This window comes from Oryzias latipes, chromosome 13 (genome assembly GCF_053564925.1).
Source record: "Oryzias latipes strain Hd-rR chromosome 13, Olatipes_Hd-rR_3.1".
Classification (NCBI taxonomy): domain Eukaryota; kingdom Metazoa; phylum Chordata; class Actinopteri; order Beloniformes; family Adrianichthyidae; genus Oryzias; species Oryzias latipes.
In genome coordinates this window covers 30,013,534-30,036,830 of record NC_136249.1, presented here as the reverse complement: position 1 = coordinate 30,036,830, position 23,297 = coordinate 30,013,534, and the positions used below count along the sequence as shown (strand labels likewise).

The following is a 23,297-nucleotide window of genomic DNA, read 5'->3' as shown; positions in this document are numbered from 1 at the left end:
ATGTGGTGTATAATTGTGTGAAATGTATGATGAAAATCAAGCAATTTCGCCAAGCAAATATCAAAGAAATAGGTTGCAGCGGGTTTTATTTCGACTGAACTTGAGAAATCCGTGATGGGACTGAGCGCGAATAGCTTCAGTGATTCCTTATAGTACAGGATCGCTGTCAGTCAAAAGGAGACGCAGTCTTTCAACAGACCCACCAGTCATCACGCAGAAGCACGGAATCCAGGCCAGCCCACTCCCCATTCACCCCCAGAGACGCTGAGCGTCCGTGGGCGGGACATAATCGCAGCGTTTATCCAATGACGGTCTAGTTTCGAAGTGCTGAAAAAAAACGTTCAAAGCAGCCCCATTGAAGTCAATGGACGCTGGGCTTCAATAGGGAAATGCACTGTGACGCTGCAGGAATGTATGAGAAGGAAATCGAGTCAGCCGACCTGCTATATGTAACCGATTCTGAATGAACTCGTCTTTGAGATGAACGTTTACTAACGCATTTTTAGTCAATAAAATGTTAATACAATACAATACAATACAGTAGTACATATTTAACTTTATGGCTGCTAAGGTGCTTTGGGCCCTATGTCAACAGAAGTAGATGCCTCAGGATTGAGCTTGATTCCGTTTCTCAGATTGAATGTGAACACTTCAGGCGTTGTAGGTGTGGATCAGAAAGATTGATCCACCTTGATGGGAAGGAAAGTCAGATATCTTTTGAACCTGCAACTCCGAGTCAGCTGATGAACGCAAACATGCGGACAGAAAAAAATCCTAAGTTAAAATGTGTATTTTAAGAAAGGAAAAAGACTTATAAATATCCCCTTTTTTCCTCCATTTATTTATTGTCCACAGTTTAATTTTATCATAATACAGGAATACCAACGTCTTGCTTCTCTTGTGTATTCCAAATTGACTGTACCACATGAACACACTAGCATCGCTCCCCATATTGCTTTCACAATGAAGACATTTTGCATAACAGTGTTAGTAGACAGAAGGATTTCTTTTTTTTCTTCTTCTCAATATTTTACAGTCATCATCTCCAAAATACACAATAAATTAATAAATAAACACACAAGCAATCTGCAGATGCTTTACAGTAGTAGCAATAACAGTGGTTAAAAATAAAAAAACGATAAAAATAAAATAAAAAGGTCTCTACAAATACAGTACATCAACCCAGTGGCAGTCTGACGGTAAATCGGGGTCTGGCCCAGTCAGGCTGTCGTTTTAACACAAGACAACTACAACACAAACACAGCTCTCCCGCTCACACCACGTCTCTCTAGATAATAAATTACATGGCCGCTTCACTTCACAAGATGACAAGTAGACAAGCTCTATCCTCTTCTTTCTCAGTTCACTTTGGAATTGTTTCACCTTCGCAACTGAGACAGCCGACCGTCCCATTTGTATGAGAAGATCGGGATGTTTCTTTTAAGGTATTTAAAGCCAAAATAAATCTGAAACCCTCTGCAAGCTTCAATGGTTCCTGATTTTGTCGGTAAGGACATTCTTCATGCATCAGTAAAAAAAATAAAAATACAATAAAAAGCTGCAAAGGTTGTAAAAAATAATGATGACTTACGTTGTCCAGCTCTACACGAGCATGAAGACATTCCTATTAAAGGTCAAATTCACCCATGTGTGGGTTCCAGCCCACAATGAAATAGTGGGGCGTCATCTTTTCAGCCATTGTCAAAGCGTTCCCAGTGGACTTTGAAGTGATAACGCCGTTCAGAGCCCAGATCTAAAACACTGTTGTTTTCTCAGACATACGCTTCGTCCAAATTCCCTCCCTAACTCCTAAAAATTCCAGTGCCCTGCAATCCGGACATCATGCTCACTAGTTTGGTTTTTCTTTAAAGGGCAAATTTTATGAAGACTTTTTATGACTTCTCTGAAGATAAAAACTTGGTTTTCATCATCAGTTTTTCAAAAACATATTAAAATGCATTTTTTTCACATGAAACATTGTTCAAAGGCAATGCATTGTGGTCTTTATTAGCCAATCTAGTGCACATCGATGCACACTGATATTTCGCAGAGACTTCTGGGAAATATCTATGGCACTGGATTTTGGAATTTTAAATTCTTTTTAAAATTGCGAAGGAATTTGGACACGACCATATTTTCTGCAAAGCCGCAGAAGTTCACCGGAAATTCGCCTGAGTTGTGGGTGTGACCGTAAGCAAGGAGCAACCCCGCCCCCTTCCCTTTCCTGCTGCTGAGAGCTCTCTGTTGATACGCTCTCCTGCTAGCCCCTCCCACCCCCACGTTAACCTAGTGTATTTTCTAAAATGCATTTTTTCGTCTGCTCCTGATTCACAACGATTTGAACAAAGAAATACGCAGAAGCACAATTTTAAGATCCATTTTCCATATCTATGTCCTCAATCATCAGAAAAATGCCACAAAAACACGCTAAGAAAACACAATTCTCATCGGAGTGGGTCTAGAAATACGGTGTGGTCCTTCTTGAGATACAGGAAAATCCTCTGAACATATTTCCCCGGGAACGAGGCAAATTAAAGATATTTCTCTTCACATTCATTCCTCTGCTATTTTAGGTAAATATGATGAGTGGAAAATCTTCTTGGTGGCGGGCTGCCATGTGACGTGACTGCAAGGCACTTCCTGCCTCAGACAAGCGGCACAGCAGTCGGCAAGATACACTTCAGTGAACAAAATTCAACCAGGAAATTCGGACTAAAGATATGGCTAATTTTGGATGTACCTGTAGTGTTTGGCATAGGAAGCCTGAAGACAGTAATGCGGATCATTTATGTTACATAAGAGGGTCAAAAACATCTGGAAAGCACACCGATCCAGTAACTGCACTTAAGAGAGAAAAAGAAAAACTGGCCAGCCTGACGGCTCTTTAATATGGTTTGGCCCCATATTAGCCAAAAACAGAGGCAACAGTCGTGTGGTTATCAGGACATCTGACAGGCTTTGCATATTTTTGTTTTTTATTTTATTTTATGGCTATATTGTTTCCCTCTCCTCCTACCAGTCATGCAGAGCTAAGCTCAAAAGATCGGCTGCAGAGAAAATAATCTCTCCACTGCTTCTTTTTGTTTTGTTTTTTTCCAAACTCAGCACAAACGACAGACTGAGGAGAAAAGAGAAAGTCGGCCTGAGTTCCAGAAGACAATCTTGGCATTCCCAAGGCCAGAATGTGTTCTCTCCCGGTCCAGTACGGACTTATCGATCGTTCTCTGGTGATCTGCTTTCCAATCTTTCAAAGCTGCAAGACAAGTGGTTGGATGCAGAGAGGATCTTTGATTTCAGAACAGTAGGTCAACACTGATTTTTTTTTTAAACACGTTCAAACAGTCTGTGTTTTTAGCTTTGGCTGGGCGCTTCAACTGTTTGACCTGCTTGCTATTGGTGCACAGCAGAAGTGATGGTTTAAAAAGACGGACAGGCGTTGGGTGAGTAATGGCTTTTTGTGCCCATAGTTTTCCGTCTTAGTCCAAACAGTATTTACGGGACTGACAGCAACTGGAGATGCTTGGCTTGAGTCTACTTTGTTTCCAGGGTCACAGTTTTTCTCTTTGAGTTAGTGTCAGGACTTGACCCCTTTTGCAGAATCAGCAGAGTGCCGCACATCAGTCCACTCCTGCATTGTGCTTTGCAGCGCTTGAGTCTTCTCCTTGTCCACTTGCACGTAGTCCACCTTGTCATCGGATGTCACGGAGGACGTGGACGGCTGTTGGAGGACAAAGATTTAGATTCTGCTCAGCGCTTTGGTGGAAAACAATGTGGTTGGAGGGTAGAAAATACCTTTCTGTGGGGGCTAGGCGTTCCGGGTTGGAAGTCCAGTGCTAGGTAGTCTACGTTACCGCACTTCCTGGGGGCCGGGCTGTTGGTGCCGCTCACAGCCGGGGAGGTAGACACAGGGTTGTGCTGTTGGGACGAGAGGAGGGGGGAGGAAGACTTTACTCACACACGGAGCAGGAACTAATGGAATGATGCAAGCAGGATGATGGAAGAACATCCCGTAGCACTCGGATCTCTTCCCCTTCTGGCTACTGAGACTTACCATGGCCACGTAGTTCTCCTCACTGTCTGCGGAGTCGGTGCTGGTGATGCTCTGGGTGGAAATGGGTCGACATTGCTGGGAGGACACGGAGTTCATGGCGGCCCTGAAACCAAATAGGACTGTGAAATACTGTAGCCACACAAAAACTACTAATAAACAAAGCAAACAAACTCTTTAACAGATGAATGATGGAAAGTGGATCTTTTATTTGAGGCAAAGGGGTTAATGCTTTAGTAGGGTGGCAATCCTGTCAATGTTATTATGAAAATGTGCTAAAAACAACTGGAACGATGAAGATCACCGATCATTTTAAATCAAATTTGTAAAAAGAACCGACAGTGTTGTTCAAACGTTTTACACCGGAGCTTTAGCTGCTACTGAAGCTAATTAAAAGAAAAAGCTTCAGTTTGCTTTGAAAAATCACATTCATGTGGATTAAAGAGTCCAGATTTGCTGTTTCTGCCATCCAACATGCCAAGTGCCTATAGAGTGTGTGGGCGGGGCTATGACCATGGGAGGCTGCCGTTGGTCAGAGCTGAGGTCGGGAGGTCGGGGTTCAAAGAAGGAGATCAGCTGACAACCTCTGTAAAGACCAAACGACAAGCTGATTCCTTCTGTGCATTTTGTTATTTTTTCTTGGGAAGACTTTGGTCTGACTCTTGGTGACAACGAGCTCTTGGTGAAAACGAAGCTCAGTGAAATGATGCGACCATGACTCCATGCGGTAACGACAACCAGCCCAAACATTAACCGTTTATGAGAACTGTACCCCCGGCGTTCCAAACAGGAAGTACCTGCTGGTTCCAGGAAGGAAAATCCCATAGACTTCTCTAGAGAAATAAACAGCGGCTCCTCAGTCATTCTATTAGTCAGAATAACTATTCTTGCTCTGATACCCTTTTTAACATTTTCCTGCCAATTCTTTTTCTTTATTCTAAGTTATAAACTGGCCAATCAGATGCCTGGATTAACATAAGTGGTGCCTGCTGGATCTCACGTCCTACGTTAGGAACGTTTGACAGTTTTCTTGTGGCCCGATTTCAAGTGGTGGGGGGTGTGGCCTTCCAACAATCTCCCTTCTGACTGGCGAGAGTGGTTGCCATAGAAACATTGCCTCAGACCGACTCACTGCTTACTGACGACGTCTGGCTCCAACATGAAAACATCCGTATCGGGGGGAAAAACGGTGACCGACGTCACTCTCGCTCAGTCCGGTTCTCATATACAGTCAATGCGCCCAACAAATGTCGTCGGCGTGACGTCTGCGAACATCAAAGCAGGGACTCACATGGGTCGTGTCCAGGACATGGTAACCGGGCTCTTAAATGGCAGCTCGTCGATGATCCCATTGCTTTTTAGGTCCAAAGGCGTCGGCTTCGCTGTGGAAAACACCAGCACAGATCTTCCATTAAAAAAATCTAGTTACGCCATTTAAAGCAAAGGCAACATGTGGGTGTTGTTGTGTATCATTTGAGTTGGTTCCTAAGAGCTTTACAAGTTAAAAGAATGCTGTGCAGATCATCCTAACCCAAGGTCAAAAAGGAAAAACAGAAATCAAACACACAAATGAAACACGCAGGGGGAAAAAACCTCACATTTCCTGTTGGGCTTCAGGTTGCGGTTAATAGGCGGAGGCGTGACATCACTGTAACGAGTGGGCCGGTGGCACAGGGAGGCGCTGCTGCCCTTGCGGGCAGGCAACGTGGCAGAGAATCCTGGGAAATCAAAGTGTGGTCCAGGGGTCATAGGAATGTAGATGTCGCTGGGATTGTCAGCCTGGGAGGCGCTCAGCGGAGAGGAGCCGGGATTCATGGGAACGTAGTTGTCATCCGAGTTGCCGCTGTCGGAGCGAGTCAGAGGCGCTTGGGCTCGCAGCTGCTGAAAGACACAGAGGTCATGTGACGGCCGCCGCCTCCTCACCCTCAGTAAAGACAAGGATGCGACATAAAAGGCTTTCCTCCTCTGTGGTTGATGACTTTGCGTTGGTATAAACTCACCAAGTAGGAGCTGAATCCGTCGTTGACGGACTCTACCGACTGGTTGTTGAAATGAAGACGATGATGGTTGTTGGTTTCAAAGGAGGAGCCTTTCATGACAAATGAGAAATTCAATCGTTTCTATTACCATAAATACAAAAAAATAAAGTACAAATGGAACAATTCCAAAGTCACGTGTCGCAATAATCCTAAAAAAAAAAAGGTTAGTTGGACTAAAAAAAAAAAGACATTTTGAAATGCTTCATGTAATAAACAAGTGACATCTAATTATGTGCTTCATATGACCACAGTTAGTCATTGTGGCGCAGGTTTGTGAACAGCCAGAGGCCCCACTAATGAGGGTCACAAATCAGTCCTTTTCTCTGAAGCCTGAGCCTGGACCTGGCAAAGGAACAAACACGGCAAATTAAGAATTCAAGCGCTGTGTCCAGCGGTACTGTTCTAAAAGCGGCTCATCGGTCTGGAACCAGGCATTTCGGATCGGCCTGTATGACTTGAATTTCATTAGCGTCTAAACGAAGCAATGATTCCTACACTGAGGCCTTTGTTTCTGTCCAGTGGCAGGAAAAAAAAGGAGGTGTGGGGGGGGGGGGGGGGGGGGGGGTCAAGGGGAGGCAGAGGAGCCATAAGGAAAGAGGCGTGGTCGATCCAGACATGATTTAGAGACCCACTCCGATCAACTTTTGAGCTATTTCAGTAAGTAGTCTTTTAATTATGACGATGCTGTTTTAAGGCAAAAACAATGATAAAAAAAATCTGTCGTTTTCTAAGGCATAGTTTCTGCAGAGCAGGTTTAGAAAATTTGCTTAAGAGTTGTCGGCGGGACCGCTGGCGTGAATAACCCTGTCCCCCTTTCCTTCTCCATTGCTGAGAGCTTTCTGTTTTCATGATAGCACCCACAACCTCACATAACCAGTTCAACAAAAACACTGGAGCCGTCCAGTCGACCAGCTTGGAGTCAGATTCTAGCTCGGTCAAGGTTAACCAAGACGTATATGGATCTAGTCGTCTACAAGTAGATGGATCAAATAGGGGCGGAGCCAAGAGCATATGGCCCGCCCAGCTTATTTTATACATATATTATTTTTTAAACTGCAGTTTTGGGTCTGCTTCTTATTCATGATTTCAATAAAGAAATACTCAGAAATGTTATTTTAAGCTCAATGGTCATCAGAAAAATGCCCCAAGAACACGTTAAAAACACAATCTTTATTTAGAAGAAGAAAATGTACCTCTGTGCAGCCTTATGTTCTCCACAGCAGGGAGAGTGTTCCTGCGTGGGATGACCGATGACTTGACTTCCCCATTCTGACTTCCAGCTGAGCGGGGACTCCCCCTCTGCCCCTCTGACCCCTGGCTTGGTTTAGGGGGTCTAGGAGGCGGAGCGCAGGAGGATTCCGAGCTGGGGGGTGTGAGCGCATTGTGGTTCTTGTCAAACGTCCGCGGGATCTGGTAGAAGGAGCCGGGCGTTGTGGGGAAGTCGTAGTTGTCAGGCGAGCGCTCGTTGCTGTGCATGGTGGCGAGGGCGTTGCAAGGGGTTTTGAAGGTGTAGACCTCGTCATTCTCCAGATCGGGGTCGCTGAAGTTGCTGTGGAGCGGAGCCTCAGAGCTGTAGCCCCGCGGCAGGACGTAGCAGGCCTCCTGGGGGGAGCCGTCGTGCACACTGAGCTGTTGCTGCCCTGTCTTGGGGAGGCTGTAGAAGCCGTGCAGCTGAGATCCTGTGCCATTCAGACAGTGTGAGAAGCCGTAGGAAAGTTTCTGGACTGGAGAGTCACTCCCCGTCAGCGTGTTGCTGCGAGTGGTTTGAGAGAAGCTGGCACTTCTGCAACAGAAGCATAAGTAGAGGGGTTTTTACCATGGGCACTCCACACAAAGCCTCCAAGTTCCACTCCTATTCATCTTTTGGTATTTTTATCAGAACTATGGCATTTCTATGCAAAATGGAAAAATCTGTATCGTTTTCTAAGACATAGCCGCACAGTTTGGAGCCAGGTGCCATCTTGAGTGAGGAAAATGAAGACGTGCACGGATCTAGTCGTCTAGAATGAAGCAGGGAGCTTTTGGCCCGTCCAGTGTATTTTTTTCGTTCCAATCTTTTCCAAACTGCATTTCTTTGTCGGCTCCTATTTGAGTTACATTACTATACATAATGTAATGTGAATGTTTTGAACAAAACTGTAAATAGAAATACCCACATCATGAGGTGTGGGATCATACAAGATTTTTCTTCAATCCACTCGTTTTCAAGCACACTGTTTTGTTTTATGTCTATAAACTCTTGTGTTTATTTTCATTTATTTGAAACAAAGAAATGTATTCATATTTTCTTGATATACGGTATGCTGTATTTGACCAAAAACATGTTGAAAACACTATTTTTTAATCAGAGTGGGTCTTTAAGACCCTTGTGAGCAAACAACTGCCACACATCTGTTTCTAGAAACAATGTCATTATGTCCTGTCACCTAAAATAAATGTAATAACATCTACAGTCACTAGATGGCAGTGTTACACTAATAAGGAGAATCGAAAGTCTCTATCCACTGCCTGAGCAGCTTATGCATCCAAAATAGTAGAATCTCAAATATTTTTAAGGTTTTTTGAAACTTGATTTTTTAAGCAAGTCCTCAGCGTGCTAACAGGTTTAGGTGTAGAGGATGACGGGAGCTCAGACTTTCTCAGCCTAACTCAGGCCCCCTGTGGAAATGACCTTGACGGCCAACAAGAGCAGCTTAATAACCCTCGTGCTATCTTAGATGAGCCCACCCTTACTTTGACGTGTTCTCCCTACCATGACAAAGGTGGATAAAGGTGTAGAGGATTTCATGTAATCCATGGACACCAGTGAAGATCACAAATCATTGAAGAAAAAAGGTTCAGCGCACTGTCTAATGGGTCTAGATGACCATATTCCCAATGTTAAAGTGCCTAGGATAGCACAAGGGTTAAACAGCTGAAAACAGTAAATAAAATAAATAAAAATCCCCCCCCCTCCCTTGTGGTCATTTCTGAAAAGAAAGCACAAATTGAACTGCAAATTTTTTTTGTCATCAATGATGACACAATGCACAATACATCATTTCCTACTATGGTTGATGCACAAGTGGATGGGGGGGGGGGGGGGGGGGGGGCTTTTATATAGATGAAATTAGATCACTAACCATCAACCTGAGGATTTCCACTGAAGCATGAATCATACATGTGCGTCTAATTAGCGAAGCAGAGGCGAGATGGAGAAATGGGCATAAGGCTGATGAGATCGACTGAGAGGTTTGATTCTTCAGTTCCACTACGACTCCTTTCTGTGCAGCTGCTTCTGCTGATGGGGCAGATTCGCTCTGGAGGAGCGTAAACCTGCAGGAGTGATGAATGGCTGCTTCGGCTGTGTTTCTCTTAAAGGGCACCGATGGAGGCTTTGAGAAAGTATTAATGTTGACTTGAACTGAGCAGCGTCTCAGTCTGAGAGGTTTATGGCTTTAAAATTGCAAATTAATTTTCTATTTTTACTCCATCGTATCAAACGTGACTATTTTTTACCTAAGCAGTCTCTAAATTCACGGTGAGTTTTCCAATGACGTAGAAAGGATGCAGACCCCCCCCACCCCCATTAGAATTGATTTCATTCGATATTTACGTAAAGGTTTAAAAAGTCTTTAGCTTTGACATTTTGTTTAAAAAAATATACCTAGAGTTATGAAACATAAACCTTATATGAAACATAAACCTTAAAATAGTTTAGTGGAGCTTCAGCTGTTTTTTTTAGATATTTTTTATCATTTTGAGTTTGTTTTTAGATTTAAACTTTTTTATTTTGTCTCTATCGTTTGATCTTTGTTATATAATGTAAAAGTAAACAGTTGATTTTTGCAGGGAAAAAACAACAGGATTTTTTGTACAATAAGGCCCACTTAAAACCTTTTTTCTTTAAATGTTTTTTTCAAAAAACGACAGCACCTTACACCTCGGAGGGCCTTATATATGCTAACGCGGCTAACATCTAGCATGTTGGCCTGTTACTAACAGGGTTTGGAGTTAGCGTAGTCACAGTTACGGTTGTTTTAGAGGCATCTGTCCATTGTTTTTACGTGTTGAAAACAAGTTTGAGCGTTATTATGTATAGGCTAATGTGGCTAACGTGTGGCGTGTTACAAACATGTTCCAGAGTTACTGAGAATGTGGTTCATAAAGACTCTGCAATTCTCAGACTCTTTTGCCTTATGGTTCAGTGCACCTCATCTATAGACTATACAAGTATGTACCATCAGTATCTATCAGAATTTATTTCATTATACACTTTCAGGTTTTTTTGTGTTATTGTGCAATATAATAAAAAATAGATATTTGTATAAAAAACTGAGTTTGTGCAAAGAAAATGATGTCAAGGCTCGTCACAAAAAACTGTTTTAAAGATACATTTTTAGAGGATATTGTAAAGTAAAAGAAAAGGCCCTGGACTACTAAGGGTTAATGTACTTCTTTCCTGAATGTTCTCCATCTCATCATCACTTTGAATCAAACAGAAATGTAGAAATATCCTTTTAGAATAAAAGCTTCTTGTTTTTGCATTATTCTAGGCTGTTCCACAGACAGACAGCTCTCCGCCTGTTATTCCTCTCCAACGGTAGTTTGAACCCTTAGAGGCTTCTGGACTGAGGAAGCGCCGTAAACCTGTATGTTGACCTGCATTAACAGAAAACAGGAAACCAATGCAGGATGTCTGAGGGTCATGACCTTTACCGTGCACTCTCCGTCTTCCTGCTCATGCACTGGTGGAGGAGGAGGTAGTCCTGAGGCGCGCTGTTGGACAGGGAGCCGTGGTGCGAGTGGCGCACAGGCACGTCAAAGGTGAAGAGGACCGGCTGGCTGGAGTGGATGGGCGCTGAGGACTTGCGCTCGCTGCTCAGAGGAGCCATTGAGCCGGTGGCGTCTGGACCAACCGACCGCGGCATATTGAGTAACCTGCCATCTGTGAAAAGAAGAAATGCGAGGAGTGAATCAGCTAAAGCCCAAAAAGATATTTTTGATCCCAACTAACCTAAATTTGATTTTTTTCTGGAATTTTAATGCAAAATAATCTCACTTCTGAATTCCTGGTTTATCTATCACGATATTCCATCTGAAAGTCTGTAGCGTTCCGTTAGGCCTCTAATCAATACCAAAGAGCGATCCATCTCTAGGGAGGGGGCAACCTCTGCGTATTTGGGCTGAACAGCACACAATCCAACATGCAGCCTTTAAATCCCCTTTCTTTGATATTATTGATCTGACCATTGTCTTGTGCAGACAGACGGCGTGAGAAACATGCTCCTCGCCTGTCGGTCTGTGCGTGACATCCCTTGTTTTCCACAAACTACAAAGAAAAGACAAATCCGAGATGGGAATGTTGGAAATGGACTGGGCAGGAGGCCAACGTGAAGAGCTGCACTGAGCTGGAGGAGCACAGAGTGGGCGGCCCACCAATCCATCGACCCATGGTGTTGTGTGCAACAGTAGCTGAGAGGGGTGGAGGGAGGGGAGGGGAGGAGGGGGGGTTGTTATTGCTGCTGAAGCCAACTTTTTTTTTTCATTGTCCCATTTTATTCCTCTGGTTGTAGGAAAAACAATGTTTTAACTTTAATCTACACATAAATTCTATTCAAATAGCATGTCAGATGTAATTCGTTTATAACCTGAAAGCATTTTGTCACTAAGAAAGCTGGCCAATAGCAAACGTGACACCCCTCTTTGGCATCTAAAATCAGACTCAGGGTTAGTTTTTTGGTCATTTTTCCATTTTTTTTAGTTCAGAGACTTTAAAGACCCACTCTGATTTTCTTTTGAGCTATTTTCAAAATGTCTTTAATCCTGATTTTGCTGTTTTTAACCAAACCTAAAACATATGTTGTTTTCTAGGACATAGCTTATGCAGAGCGGCAGGAGTTTATTAGACAATTGCCTCAGAGTTGTGAAAGGGACAATTCCTTTCTCTCCTCGTTGCTGAGAGCTCTCTGTTTACACACTCTCCCGCTAGCTTACAGTCCCCTCACAACCCCAACCTATCACCCCTGGTGCACCAACTCAGACGAGGAACACAAAAACGTACATGGACCTGGTCGTCTACAAGTGGATGCATCAGAGAGGGGCGGAGCAGGGAGCTTTTGGCCCCGCCAGCGTGGTGCTGGGCGGGGCCAAGACACAATCATCAGGGAAAAAAAAGAGAACAAAAACACATTTTTATCAGAGGGGCTCTTTAAGTCTTTATCGTTTGTTATTTTCTAATATTTGAGCTGATGGACGTCGTGTGAGCCCGGCACGCCGTTCAAGGCAGCATTTCCCACTCCAGTTTTCCTAAACCAGGTCATTCTCCAGCCTGAGGTGGGGGAGCGAGCACAGCTGAAGACTCCAGGCCAGTGGACACCAGCGAGAAAGCCTACAGCAACACAGGCGAGGACCCCCCCCCCACACCTCCTCAATTATACCATTGTTCTAAGTGATTCCATTCTCTCTATGCTGGTTAGGCATCATCTCCACTCTCCACAAAAAGCTTTGTAAAAGCTTCCATCCAACGCGGTGACGACCCTGCCTCCTAACATGGCCAGATATATTGATTTGTTGTGAAAAGATAGAACCTCTCCACCCCCTCATGGCTGTCTGCATCTTTTAAAAGCTTAACGGAGCAACTAAAAAAACAAAAAAAAAACAGCCGAAAAATAAAAAAAAAATTCTGTGAACCTCTACGGTATTTGTCGTGTCTTCCTGGCTCTCCGAAATTAGCCGCGGAAATTAGCCGGTCACAAAGCGAGCAAAAAGAAAGATGACTGGTCTGCTGATAGAATAGTCTACAGTATGTGGCTCATCACTGACACTAATGGGTCTGATGATGTATGTCACCGCCGGGAAGCAATTCCATCGACTTTCTGGGTCCACAACACAGGAATAGAAAAAGGCAAAAATTATTCCAAGAAAAACAGCAGCAGTAATGTTCCTTTAAATGACTTCCTAAATATATTTATTTATTTTTAATCTGCACATTGCTTAGCTGGAAGCGATCAAATCATCGAGGCATTAGGAACATTTTTTGTCAGTAAACGACTGGAGCGTTCTGGGTCAAAAAGCCCTGAAGTTCAGGAGCAATTTCCCAATTATTCTCTGTAATACATCACCTACTGTCTCATTGGCTCTGTGTCATAATCTAATTGAAACTGGCTGCTGGTCCCAGGGGGCCAAAATTAGAACCATGCCGCATCATGCAGGACAAGAGCTTCTTTGTAGGGTGCTCATTTCCTCCTGGACCGGCCAGAATTAAATAAAAACGAGCCATAATTTGATCTCAAATTTTCTGTAAAAAGAAAAAGAAAAATAGCAGTGACCTCGGAATTGGAATGACAGGGTAATTTTTTTCTATTTGGTACTTCTTTTGAACCATTATAAGCCATCTAAAAGACATGGGTGGCCTCATGGTGGGGGTGATTTTATTCCAGTATTAAAAAAAAAATGTGTACCACCCTAATGACTGCAGAGCTAAAATGTTCTCAGTAGTGATCCCAAGCGTATGTATACATTACCAGTTATCCTAAATGGATCTGCTGGTCCCAGCTTCAAAACAACAGTTTATCCCAGAGGGCCACATAGTGAGTCCATTTGCATGTGTGGTGAGTGGGGGGCTGGGAGCTTTCCATGAGACTGACATAACCAGATAAAGAAGATGTTTGCCTGTTGCCAAGATGAGTCAGCTAGTAAAGAGCTACTTCTGTTGGAGCTTCCCAGGAAGAGGGAAAAAGTGAGACCCCGGGTTCACTTCGTTTGTCTAAAGGGAAAAAAAGAGCAACACGGACGCCTGATTTTCCAGCTAAAACAATGGGGCAAACACACGGGAGCATTCCCTGATCACATTACTCAGATTGTCTGCTGCACAGAATCATGTGAGCCCCACCACTTGACCGCGCTGCAACATCAGTTTGCCTGCATATGCATATCAATCAATAAAAAGGCAGGAGCTCGTCAAGCCAAATAAGGAGTTACAGAGACTTTTCGAATGGGATCTGGTTTTTAAGGCTGAACCAAATTCCCTAAAAGAGGGTCATACGCTCAGAAATGTAGAGGTTTCATTCTTTGGAAATAAAATCTTCAATTTTTATATGCGTCAACGGCGTGTGGCTTTAACGATGGTTGTCTGGAAAAGGTTGGTTTACCTGAGACAAACGGAATAACGAAGCTAATGCTAATATTAAACCCCCTCCGATAAAAAAAAAAAAAGTGTTTTGGTATTTTTGAAATGTTTTTCTGCCATTTTTCTAATTATGGAGGACTTGTATTAAGACCTCGGGTTCATATTAAAACTATGTATTTCTTCCTTCAAATCATTGTGAATCAGGAGCAGATGAAAAAATGCCGCTGGAAAAAGCTCCTACTTGTTCCATACACATTTTAATTGGTGGGCTACAAGCTCTCTGCTCGACTCCATTCCTATGCATCCACTTGTAGACACTCTTTGAAGAAGAGCTTATTTGTTTTGTACAAAATATGCTGGGGAAGGGGGGGCGGGGTCGCTTTGTGCCAACTTTCCCGCTCACAAGTCAGAGCCACATTACTGATGAAATACTCCCGCTCTGCAGAAACTATGTTGGAAAAGGAAACAGGTTTTTTGATTTTGCCTAAAAGCGTATGATAATGTTAATTTCTCTGTGGTATTTTGATCCATTCACGCGTTTCGGAGTATTCCTCTAAAAACCTGCGCTTTGAGCACCAGTCCCTCCCAACCCACGAAAGTGAGCGGGTTCTCACGAGCTGACGTAGACTGGTCTGTGCCTCCAGCCCCGCCTCCGGCCTAACACCCACTTTTTATGCGGAGCTAGCGGTGATCGACAAAGCGGCTTTCATTTTAAATGCACAATATTGACATCGTGAAATGAAGCGAAAGGCGGAGCCTCGGAGATCGAGTCGTCTTCCTTCCGGGTAGGAAAATAGTTCACAAAAAGAACTATTATTTCATAAATAATTTGTTTTTTGTGTGCCAAAGATAATATATGATGATATATTTGGATATAGTTTACTCTGAAAGGCTGAAGAAAAGCATGATATAGACTCCTTAAAAACAGACATTGGTTTCACAGCACAAAAACCAAAAAACTACACAGACATGTCATTTCTAAACACATTGCCAGAGAGGATCTTTTTTTGTTTCTATCATTAGTTACATTTTACCTGACATTTGTTGGACAGCCACATTGCACAAGTCTAAATTTAACATCTAACCACTATTTTAGGCAGGTTCCTCTATTTATTTTTACCAGTTGGCCCATTTTTGGGGCAAAATTCCTCATTCGTGAAAATGCTAAGGCTGCAAATTTGCAACAGTAACATTTAACAAAAAGTATGATTCTCCAGCTGATTTATGTTGTAATGAAATATTGTTCAACTATTCTTCTTTCTGGGATTGCCACAGCCAATTCATTCACAGTTCGCACATTTGATTTAGCGGCAATAATAATTAGTAAGCAACTTTTTTTTCTTTTCTATCATAAAAGTAATCCCTAAAAGGGAAAAACTGTTTTGTTTTCAAGGAACAGATGAAAATAAGGAGGAAAAACAAAACACACAGAGAAGCCAAGCAATTCAAAAAAGGACAATAATCTGCTGACAAGTGAAATCTTCAGCCTTCAGTTGATATAGTCCTTGTCTCAGAGTTCAAATGGGAAGCAGAAAGCAGAACAAAGTCCCCGATTGACACGTCATTGCTTCATTCAATCATTCAATTATTCTCGGGGGTTTGTTCCCGCTGGGTGCAGACACACAACCAGCCACCATCCTCTGACGGCAGCAGCCACCGACACAACATCAGATCTTTCGTATTTGTACGTCAACGGGTGCTTGTTCTTAAAGTTGAACGTCCAGCGATTAGGCAGCAACAGCAAACTCAAGCGGCTTCATGGCTGCAGAAACCTGACCTTGCACAGCCATGGAGTCATTGTTTCAACAAAATCAATGCAGATAGAGGGCACCTTGGTATAGGAGACACAACACTTTCACAGGCAGAGAAGCCCCATGAAGGGCTATCACATCTGTTTTAAGGTTATTAATATATACGTCTGTGTGCCGGTTTTTGTTCATCTGGAACAGCAAGACATAAACAGTGTCACAGGCTGAAATAACCGGTGTGGTCTGGATTTGCTTGATTTGAGTTGCTTGTCACTATAGGATGTGAGAAAACCAAAAACTTCCAAACCTTCCGATTCATCCTTTACTGACACACAACTTTCATTTAAAGCCCAATATGCTTTACAATGGAGTGGAATACGATCCAGAATCTATTAAAAAAGGTTTAGTGACACTGTTGCACTGGGTTTAATGTATGTCTTTAGAAATGCTCGTGTTGTGGTGGTGAAGTAGAGTGGTTGATCTCTGAGGATCACAAGCTTGGTTCCCACTTTACCCACCCTTGTGTCAAAGTGACCTTGGACAAGACACTGAACCCCACATTTGTCCTGGTGGTTATAGGTTGACGCCAGTTTTCGGCAGCGCCATAAGTGAGTGAGCGTTTGTGTGTGCATGGGTGAATGGGACTGTGACTGAAGCGCTTCAGGCCTTAAAGGAAGGTAGAAAAGTGCTATATAAGGCTACGTTCACACTGCAGGCTGAAACGACCCAATTCTGATTTTTTTGCCCCTATGTGACCTGTATCTGATCTTTTCATGACAGTCAGAACGACACAGATCCGATCTTTTCCAATGTGACCCAGGCCACTTGAGTATGTGGTCCCGAATCCTATATGTATCCGATCTTTTCAAATGCGACCTCCGTCTGAACGGCCAGGCCACACGTATCTGACCCGTACGTCATTGAGACGCTACAAACGTCATCATTCTGCGTTGAAGTAGGCGGGAACGAGAACATAAACAACAATCATGGTGGACGATGCTGCTGAGACCAGTCAGTGGAAGGGAAGCGAGGTCACCGATTGGATTAATATTAAGGGTGACTGCTCTATTCAGGCCAAACTTAAGGGCTCTTATGGCAACCGGGCAGTTTTTGAAAACATTTCCAGCAAAATGGCCAAGCGTGGTGTTGAACCTTTTACTGCGATTACTTTTTTTTCCCCTTTCCGACGGTGGTCAGAAGCGCGGGGGACCGAAGGCGGATCCTCCTTCGGGGTTCACCTCCCCGTTCTGACCCTCAGATTCTCCAGAGCGGGTTAATATAGAGTCAATAGCAGTTCTGCTTGGGGGAGCCTTCTTTTATTATTGTTCTCCTTCCTCCCTAACACACAACATGAATGCACGCCCCACTGCCCCTCAGAGAGGAGCGCTGCACGCGCCCTTTCCTCTAATCTTACACAGGCGCACGGCCCCAGCACATTCACATCCCCATTCCACAACAGTGGGTACAGATGATCCTGGCTCCAATGCCTTCTTAAAATGAGAAGGTTGTAATTGTGCTGGCTCCTTTGTGAAACTAAATTTAATAATGCAAAAAGATCTCCGCTTTGACAACACTGTTGTTGATGTCCATTGTTAACGTTAGCCACTTCCGCAAACAACGAGTGATGTCGTTCACCGTTGAGTACTCTTCTGCACATGTCACTTCTGGGTCATTTCACGGTCACACAGGAGATCACAAAAGTTTGCATTTAATTGGAAATGTGAACGGCCTTGCAAAAAAAAAAATCGAATTTTTTCAAAAAAATCTGAATTGAGCATTAAGCCCTGCAATGTGAACGTAGCTTAAGTGAACGCCATTTATAATTTACCATAAATAAAAAAAGCCTTGAGGTTTAGCTGTTCACCTACTGGTGGTACGGCACTACGGCATAATACATCGATTGTGGTCAGCCGGTCGATGGCAAAGGAAGTGTGGGTAGATCGCGGGCAATGAAAGATAAATTTAAAAAAAAAAAAATAGCCGTCAGCCAATCATCATCCTCACCAAGAAGTATGTCAGTTGAGTGACATCCAGAACAGCCGATCAAACATTTTCTGATACGACACATGCCTATTCCCACTAAACTCAGCGCCACACACTGTCACAAGATTTTGAGTTTTTCTTCCTTCCAAACTTCAGAAAGTTAAAGCGTTCAGCGTCAGACTCCTAACCGTGGATGTAGCTGCTAATGTGCCCTTTTTTTTTTTGACTGGCCTGAGGTCAGTCACTTAAAAATAACCTTAAAAAGAACCCATATGTAATGTTTTTATTGTCAGCACAGCATGCGCTGCACCTCTGTTGACATGGCAACTACAAACACACAGGTCCAATTCAAAGAGTTGTAGAAGGAAAATGACTGAAACGTTTTATCATGTTGCAAGCTTATTTAAATTTACCAAATTAAATTAAAATATTTGTGTGATTCACTTAAAATCTGCAAAAAAGTATTTGCTCTAGACCACTTTATGCTGATGACAGACTTCACTTTTTCAGTCCAACACAATATCCAAAAAGTTTTTTCAGGTTTTATGGGTTGGAGTTCTTCAGATTGTGTTGTTTTTGTACTTTTGCACATCCCCATCACTCACTTTGGTCAACTTGCTAGTTTGTTGGCACAGTTTTCACACCAGTGGAGGAACTGTACTGATGCACACAACAGAGTACAACTGTGGCTGGATGCACTGGAAAAAAATAAAAATAAAATAAAAAACAAACGCTTCAAATGGCTAAAAATGTCAACTATTTGGAAAAAATAACGTTTAAATAAAAGACCGTAAAGCTCAAATTTGTCATTTGTGGCACAAACAGCAGCATGTGAGGGAGAGAAAAACAAATGGAGGCGCTGTGAAGGTCGCAGTGACAGAGAGTCAATTGTGCAACAATTAACAGTCACGTAATGCCCTTGGCTATTCTTCCTCGTAGACGTGAGATGCAGTCCAGCCGTGGCAGATTAGGGCCAACAGAGCGGCGGAAGGAGGGCTCCCGTCAAGGTGCTGATTGAGGCCAAGCTGGCCAAATTCCCATGAAAATCCTCTGGGAAACACAAACACCTCCACACTCCTGAAGGAGGTCGTCCCATTTACAACAAACTTCCTATCCAAAAGCAAACACAGCACATCCTCTAAACGTGTCATCACGCCAATATATAACCCAGGACTGATGCGCAGCGGTCTAGTTAACACCTTCCAACTACTTTCTCTGTCAAACAACAAACCTGCGATCTGCATAACCACATGCATTGTTTTCTTGATCAGCTTCTGTCATTTCCATAAGAGGAACTAACTTCTCAGGTTTTGAAGTCTACTGTTTTTCCCCCTTTTCTGGACGGGAATTCCCAGTCTGTTATGACTCACATCAGCAGCTGGCTGCAGGAGGAAAAACTGCAAAACATATTTGCCACAATGAGATGTTTACCATGTTGTTTGACTAGCATATCTTACTGCACACAAACACGTTTAGTCATGAGTGACCAGCTAAAAGCAGAACCATCAAACTCAGTTTAAGAGTCTTGAAAGCTAAAAAAAAAGGATCCTAAATTTGGAATCTGTTGCAGCAAATAAAAAAGCGTAGTGTGTAAAAGAAAAAAATCCAATAAGTGGAAAAAGCAATGGTTATATTTTTTGGACTACAAGTCGCTCTGGAGTATAAGCCCCAGCAGCCAAAAAATGAAAAGAGAAAAGTCATAGAAAGGTCACACTTTTAAAAGAAATGTATTTAACAAAATACAGGAACAATAACTAATATTGCATCTTGAAAGGCAAGTATGATAGAGTGAGGTGGAAAAGGATGATTCGCTGTGGCGACCCCTGATGGGAAAAGACGAAAGAGAGAGAAAGGATCTTGAAAGGCAAATCATAATAACAGAATAGATAGAAATAATGAACTTAATGTACCAGATTTTCGGCACTATAAAAGGATTAATTTAAAAAAAAAAAAACGACCTACAATCTGGAGCGCATTAAGTAAGGGTCAATGGCCGACGAACTGTGCATTATCAGAAATTAGCGCATGCCGTGGAACCCTGAACTGGTACAGGCGTTAATTCTTAATTCTGATAATGCATATTATGAAGGCCATTAACCCACTTATACCATGGTCACTTACAAAAAAAAAAAATATCCAATCAGTTTTTAGTACTTTATTTTTTGTTATTTATCCGGTTTGGATGACTTTTTCACAAAAAGCGGACTATTTGTTACGTGGGGCGGCAAAGGAAAGCGATTTATATGCTGATCATCACAATGTGTTAAATAAAGCTTCCGTTCAGAGAGAAGGTTCACCTCTTAGCGCTTGTTTTTGTCCAGATGATGAAGCAACAGTTTGTTTTAAAGAAGCCAGTGCAGTGATACATACATTTAAGCTATGTGACTGGAACTTCTTTTTTTAGGCATGCCCAAAAAACACAGTAATGACTTCTTGTGTTTGACAATTGACCAGAAAGTTCTAACATTAAGTATTGTTTGCTCAAATCAAAAAGGCGTGGGGTGATTGTAAGGTAAAGAAAACCTTCCACTATACAGATCATTGCAGGGTCTGTTTGCATTAACACAGACAGTTAAGTTTCAGTCATTCGGTTGGTTTTGCTTTCCTGTAATGTACAAAAATCACAATAAAGCAGCGGGAACATAAACATGAAAGAGGATGAGCGTCACTTTCCATCACCATTGAAAACACCAACACCAAAGACGAGCAGGCAGATGAAAAGCAGACATCATCTGCATTAAAAGTCCATTCAATCCATGGTGAAAACTGAACTTAAAAGTTTTTTTGAGCAAAGCAGGTCTCACAAGGCAGACCTTGCATGTTACTTGGGTTGCACTTAAAAAGTGTCTCCAGTTTGTGGGGCTATTTACAACCAGAAAATGGAACGGAAACCAGAAAGACGAAACACAGATTTTTTTTCTTCTTCTCTCTAATCAAACCAACAAACAGCTAACAGTTGTATTTCTTAGAAAACAACAGGTTTATTTTAAACGATCTTCTCCCAAAGACGTGCATTTCTAACATTTTTCTGATCATGCTGAGTACACTCAGAGAAATCATTTGCTTTGGTTTGCAGATTAAAAAAAGAGCCTTCAGATGGTGTTACTGCTTGGAAACCCAGACTTGTGGTACTTTGTGGTTTGTTTGTTTTTTGCTCACACACACACACACACACAAGGATGCTAGGAAAAAGAAACTCGAGTTCTCAAGAAAATGCATTTTTGATGGACACACAGCAAAGCTTCTCTGAGAAAAGAGCAAAACATTTGTCTGCAAAAGGACGACACGAGTTCCGTCTGCAGCTCTCCTCCTGCAGCCACACCCTGCCAGCTTGAGTTAATGCAGTTTGAAATCTACAGGAGCACCTCGCTAATTACTCAATATGGGCCGGGGGGATCTTATCACGATGAAAGATCATTGCGCTCTCCGTGTCTGTTTTTCAAGTCCACACCTGGACATATTGCATGTTACAGATGATCAACCATGTGCGCCAAGATTAACGTCCACCAGCTGCCAGATGGCGGGAAGACTGCAGCGTGCAAGCAATCTGGATGAGAAGAACACACTCTGGAGTTTACACAACCACCGGCTTTATGCTCGGGATCTTGCAGGTGGATAAACTGCTGGCGTTAGGTAAAAGGGCGGATGCAGTGAACTATTTTTGTTTACTGTCAACATGGATCCATAATCACACGCTTAGGGAAAGTGTTAGCACACACGACGCCTCCCAACGACAAAGAGCTCAGGTCTGTAGTAGTGAGTCATCGGCCCAGGTTATGTTTACATACAGCAAAAGATACCAGTTAACCAAGGAGGTGAAGTCCATTGTTACGCGTTACAGCGGTCCCTCGTTTATTGCAGTGGTTCCATTCTAAAAATAACCCACAATAAGTGAAATCCCCAAAGTAGAATTACAGCTGTTTTAAGGCTGTAAGACTCCTCACTACACACTTTATGCAAATCTGATTTCTGTAGGTTTAGCAAACTTAACATCCTGTACAGGGGATGCGGCACGGAGGAAAGTGATTAACAATGTCCACAGCCAATCAGGATCATGCAGATAAAAAAAAGGGCATGGAAAATAGCTATGACAAATATCCACAAAACCGCAAAAGGTAAACCACAACATAGCGGGGGGGGGGGGGGGGGGGGGCATGGTCTAGAACTCCAGGCTTGGAGCACTCCCTGCTATACGGTGTTTGCCACTTTGTCTGGGTGTCCAAATCCACAATTCAGAAACACAGTACCCTAGAAATATCCCATAGGTCTCTGCTAAAAACCAGTGTCCACTAGAGTGGCAAATATAGACCACAATGCATTGCATTTGAACAATTTGTCATTTGCAATGGCAAGTCAAATTGATGACGTCATATTTGGCATTCAAAAAGAAAAAATTAGTAGTGTGTCTGAATTGCATTCAAATCCTGGGGACTGAAAAGTCCGGCACTATATAAGCTTTTGGGGAAAAGGGAGCTGCAACTGACTGGTGACTTGTTCGGGATGTATCCCGTCTTTGCTCTACATTAGCTTGGTTGGTTCCAGCAGCCCTGTGACCCCGACAGAGATAGAGCAAATGCAGGAGATGAATGGATGGAAGGAGTTCGGAGTTAGTGAGTGAATTCTTAAAAAAATCTTTATGTTTTCAGTCTGGAAGCTATCGCACCAATACTGGAAAACATTTCTAATTTTTTTCTGGAAAAATACTTAATTAAGAGTTCAAGTATATTCTCTAGCAAGCGTGACGTACTTTCTATTCTATTTAAGCAAAATAAATGAAGAGAAAATCCAAAATAGCCCCAAAAACTCTCTTAATGTTTCCCTGGGATGTTTAAACATCGTAAAAAGATGAGTCAGCATTTGTCCAAACACTTGCTTAAAAGTGTGTGACAATAAAGATGCCAACTGTTCCAAGAATTTTTTTTTTTTTAAAAAGGAAGAAAGAGTGTCATAATGAAGAACCTCAACATATTTTGCAATACAAAATAACAGATAAAGAAACTGGCATATTTGTTACACAGACTTTGACAGAAGTTCTGTCAAAGTCTGCACAGAACTGTCGCTCTGAATTTTCAACACTTGAAGACCAGACTGTCGAGGTGTTAAAACCACATTAAAAGTACTACACGCATCAATAATATCTTTATAAATACTTAGAAAAAGTTGGGGAAGAGTAGAGTGTTAGGCTACAGCTCAAAATTATAAAGAACCTTTGGTGCATCTATGTTAAACCTTTCAATACTGGAGCTATAGTTCTGATGTCGATGCTTTTTGAGTTACTGCAACTCTTCAACTGGTCAGACAATAAACATAATTCCAATGGAAACTGAGCTTTCGTTGATGTGCGACAGTGGAAAAGCTGCTTGCAAATC

General features: G+C 42.6%; 1 protein-coding gene across 2 annotated transcripts in view; it reads right to left on the bottom strand.

Annotated features, from left to right (window-relative positions):
- Positions 1-820: 820 nt before the first annotated feature.
- The window catches only part of gab2 (GRB2-associated binding protein 2), a 42,985-nt gene continuing 20,508 nt past the window's right edge, over positions 821-23,297 (bottom strand). Inside the window, exons 3-10 of one of the 2 annotated variants that reach the window (XM_011482305.4) lie at positions 10,786-11,014; positions 7,281-7,870; positions 6,049-6,137; positions 5,647-5,926; positions 5,340-5,430; positions 4,052-4,154; positions 3,793-3,915; positions 821-3,718 (exon numbers count right to left, since the gene is read on the bottom strand). In XM_011482305.4, the coding sequence (XP_011480607.1) occupies positions 3,575-3,718; positions 3,793-3,915; positions 4,052-4,154; positions 5,340-5,430; positions 5,647-5,926; positions 6,049-6,137; positions 7,281-7,870; positions 10,786-11,014 (1,649 nt within the window). In that variant the 3' untranslated portion in view covers positions 821-3,574. Of the gene's footprint in view, positions 3,719-3,792; positions 3,916-4,051; positions 4,155-5,339; positions 5,431-5,646; positions 5,930-6,048; positions 6,138-7,280; positions 7,871-10,785; positions 11,015-23,297 lie in introns of both variants that reach the window. The other variant, XM_011482304.4, reaches the window with a different exon arrangement.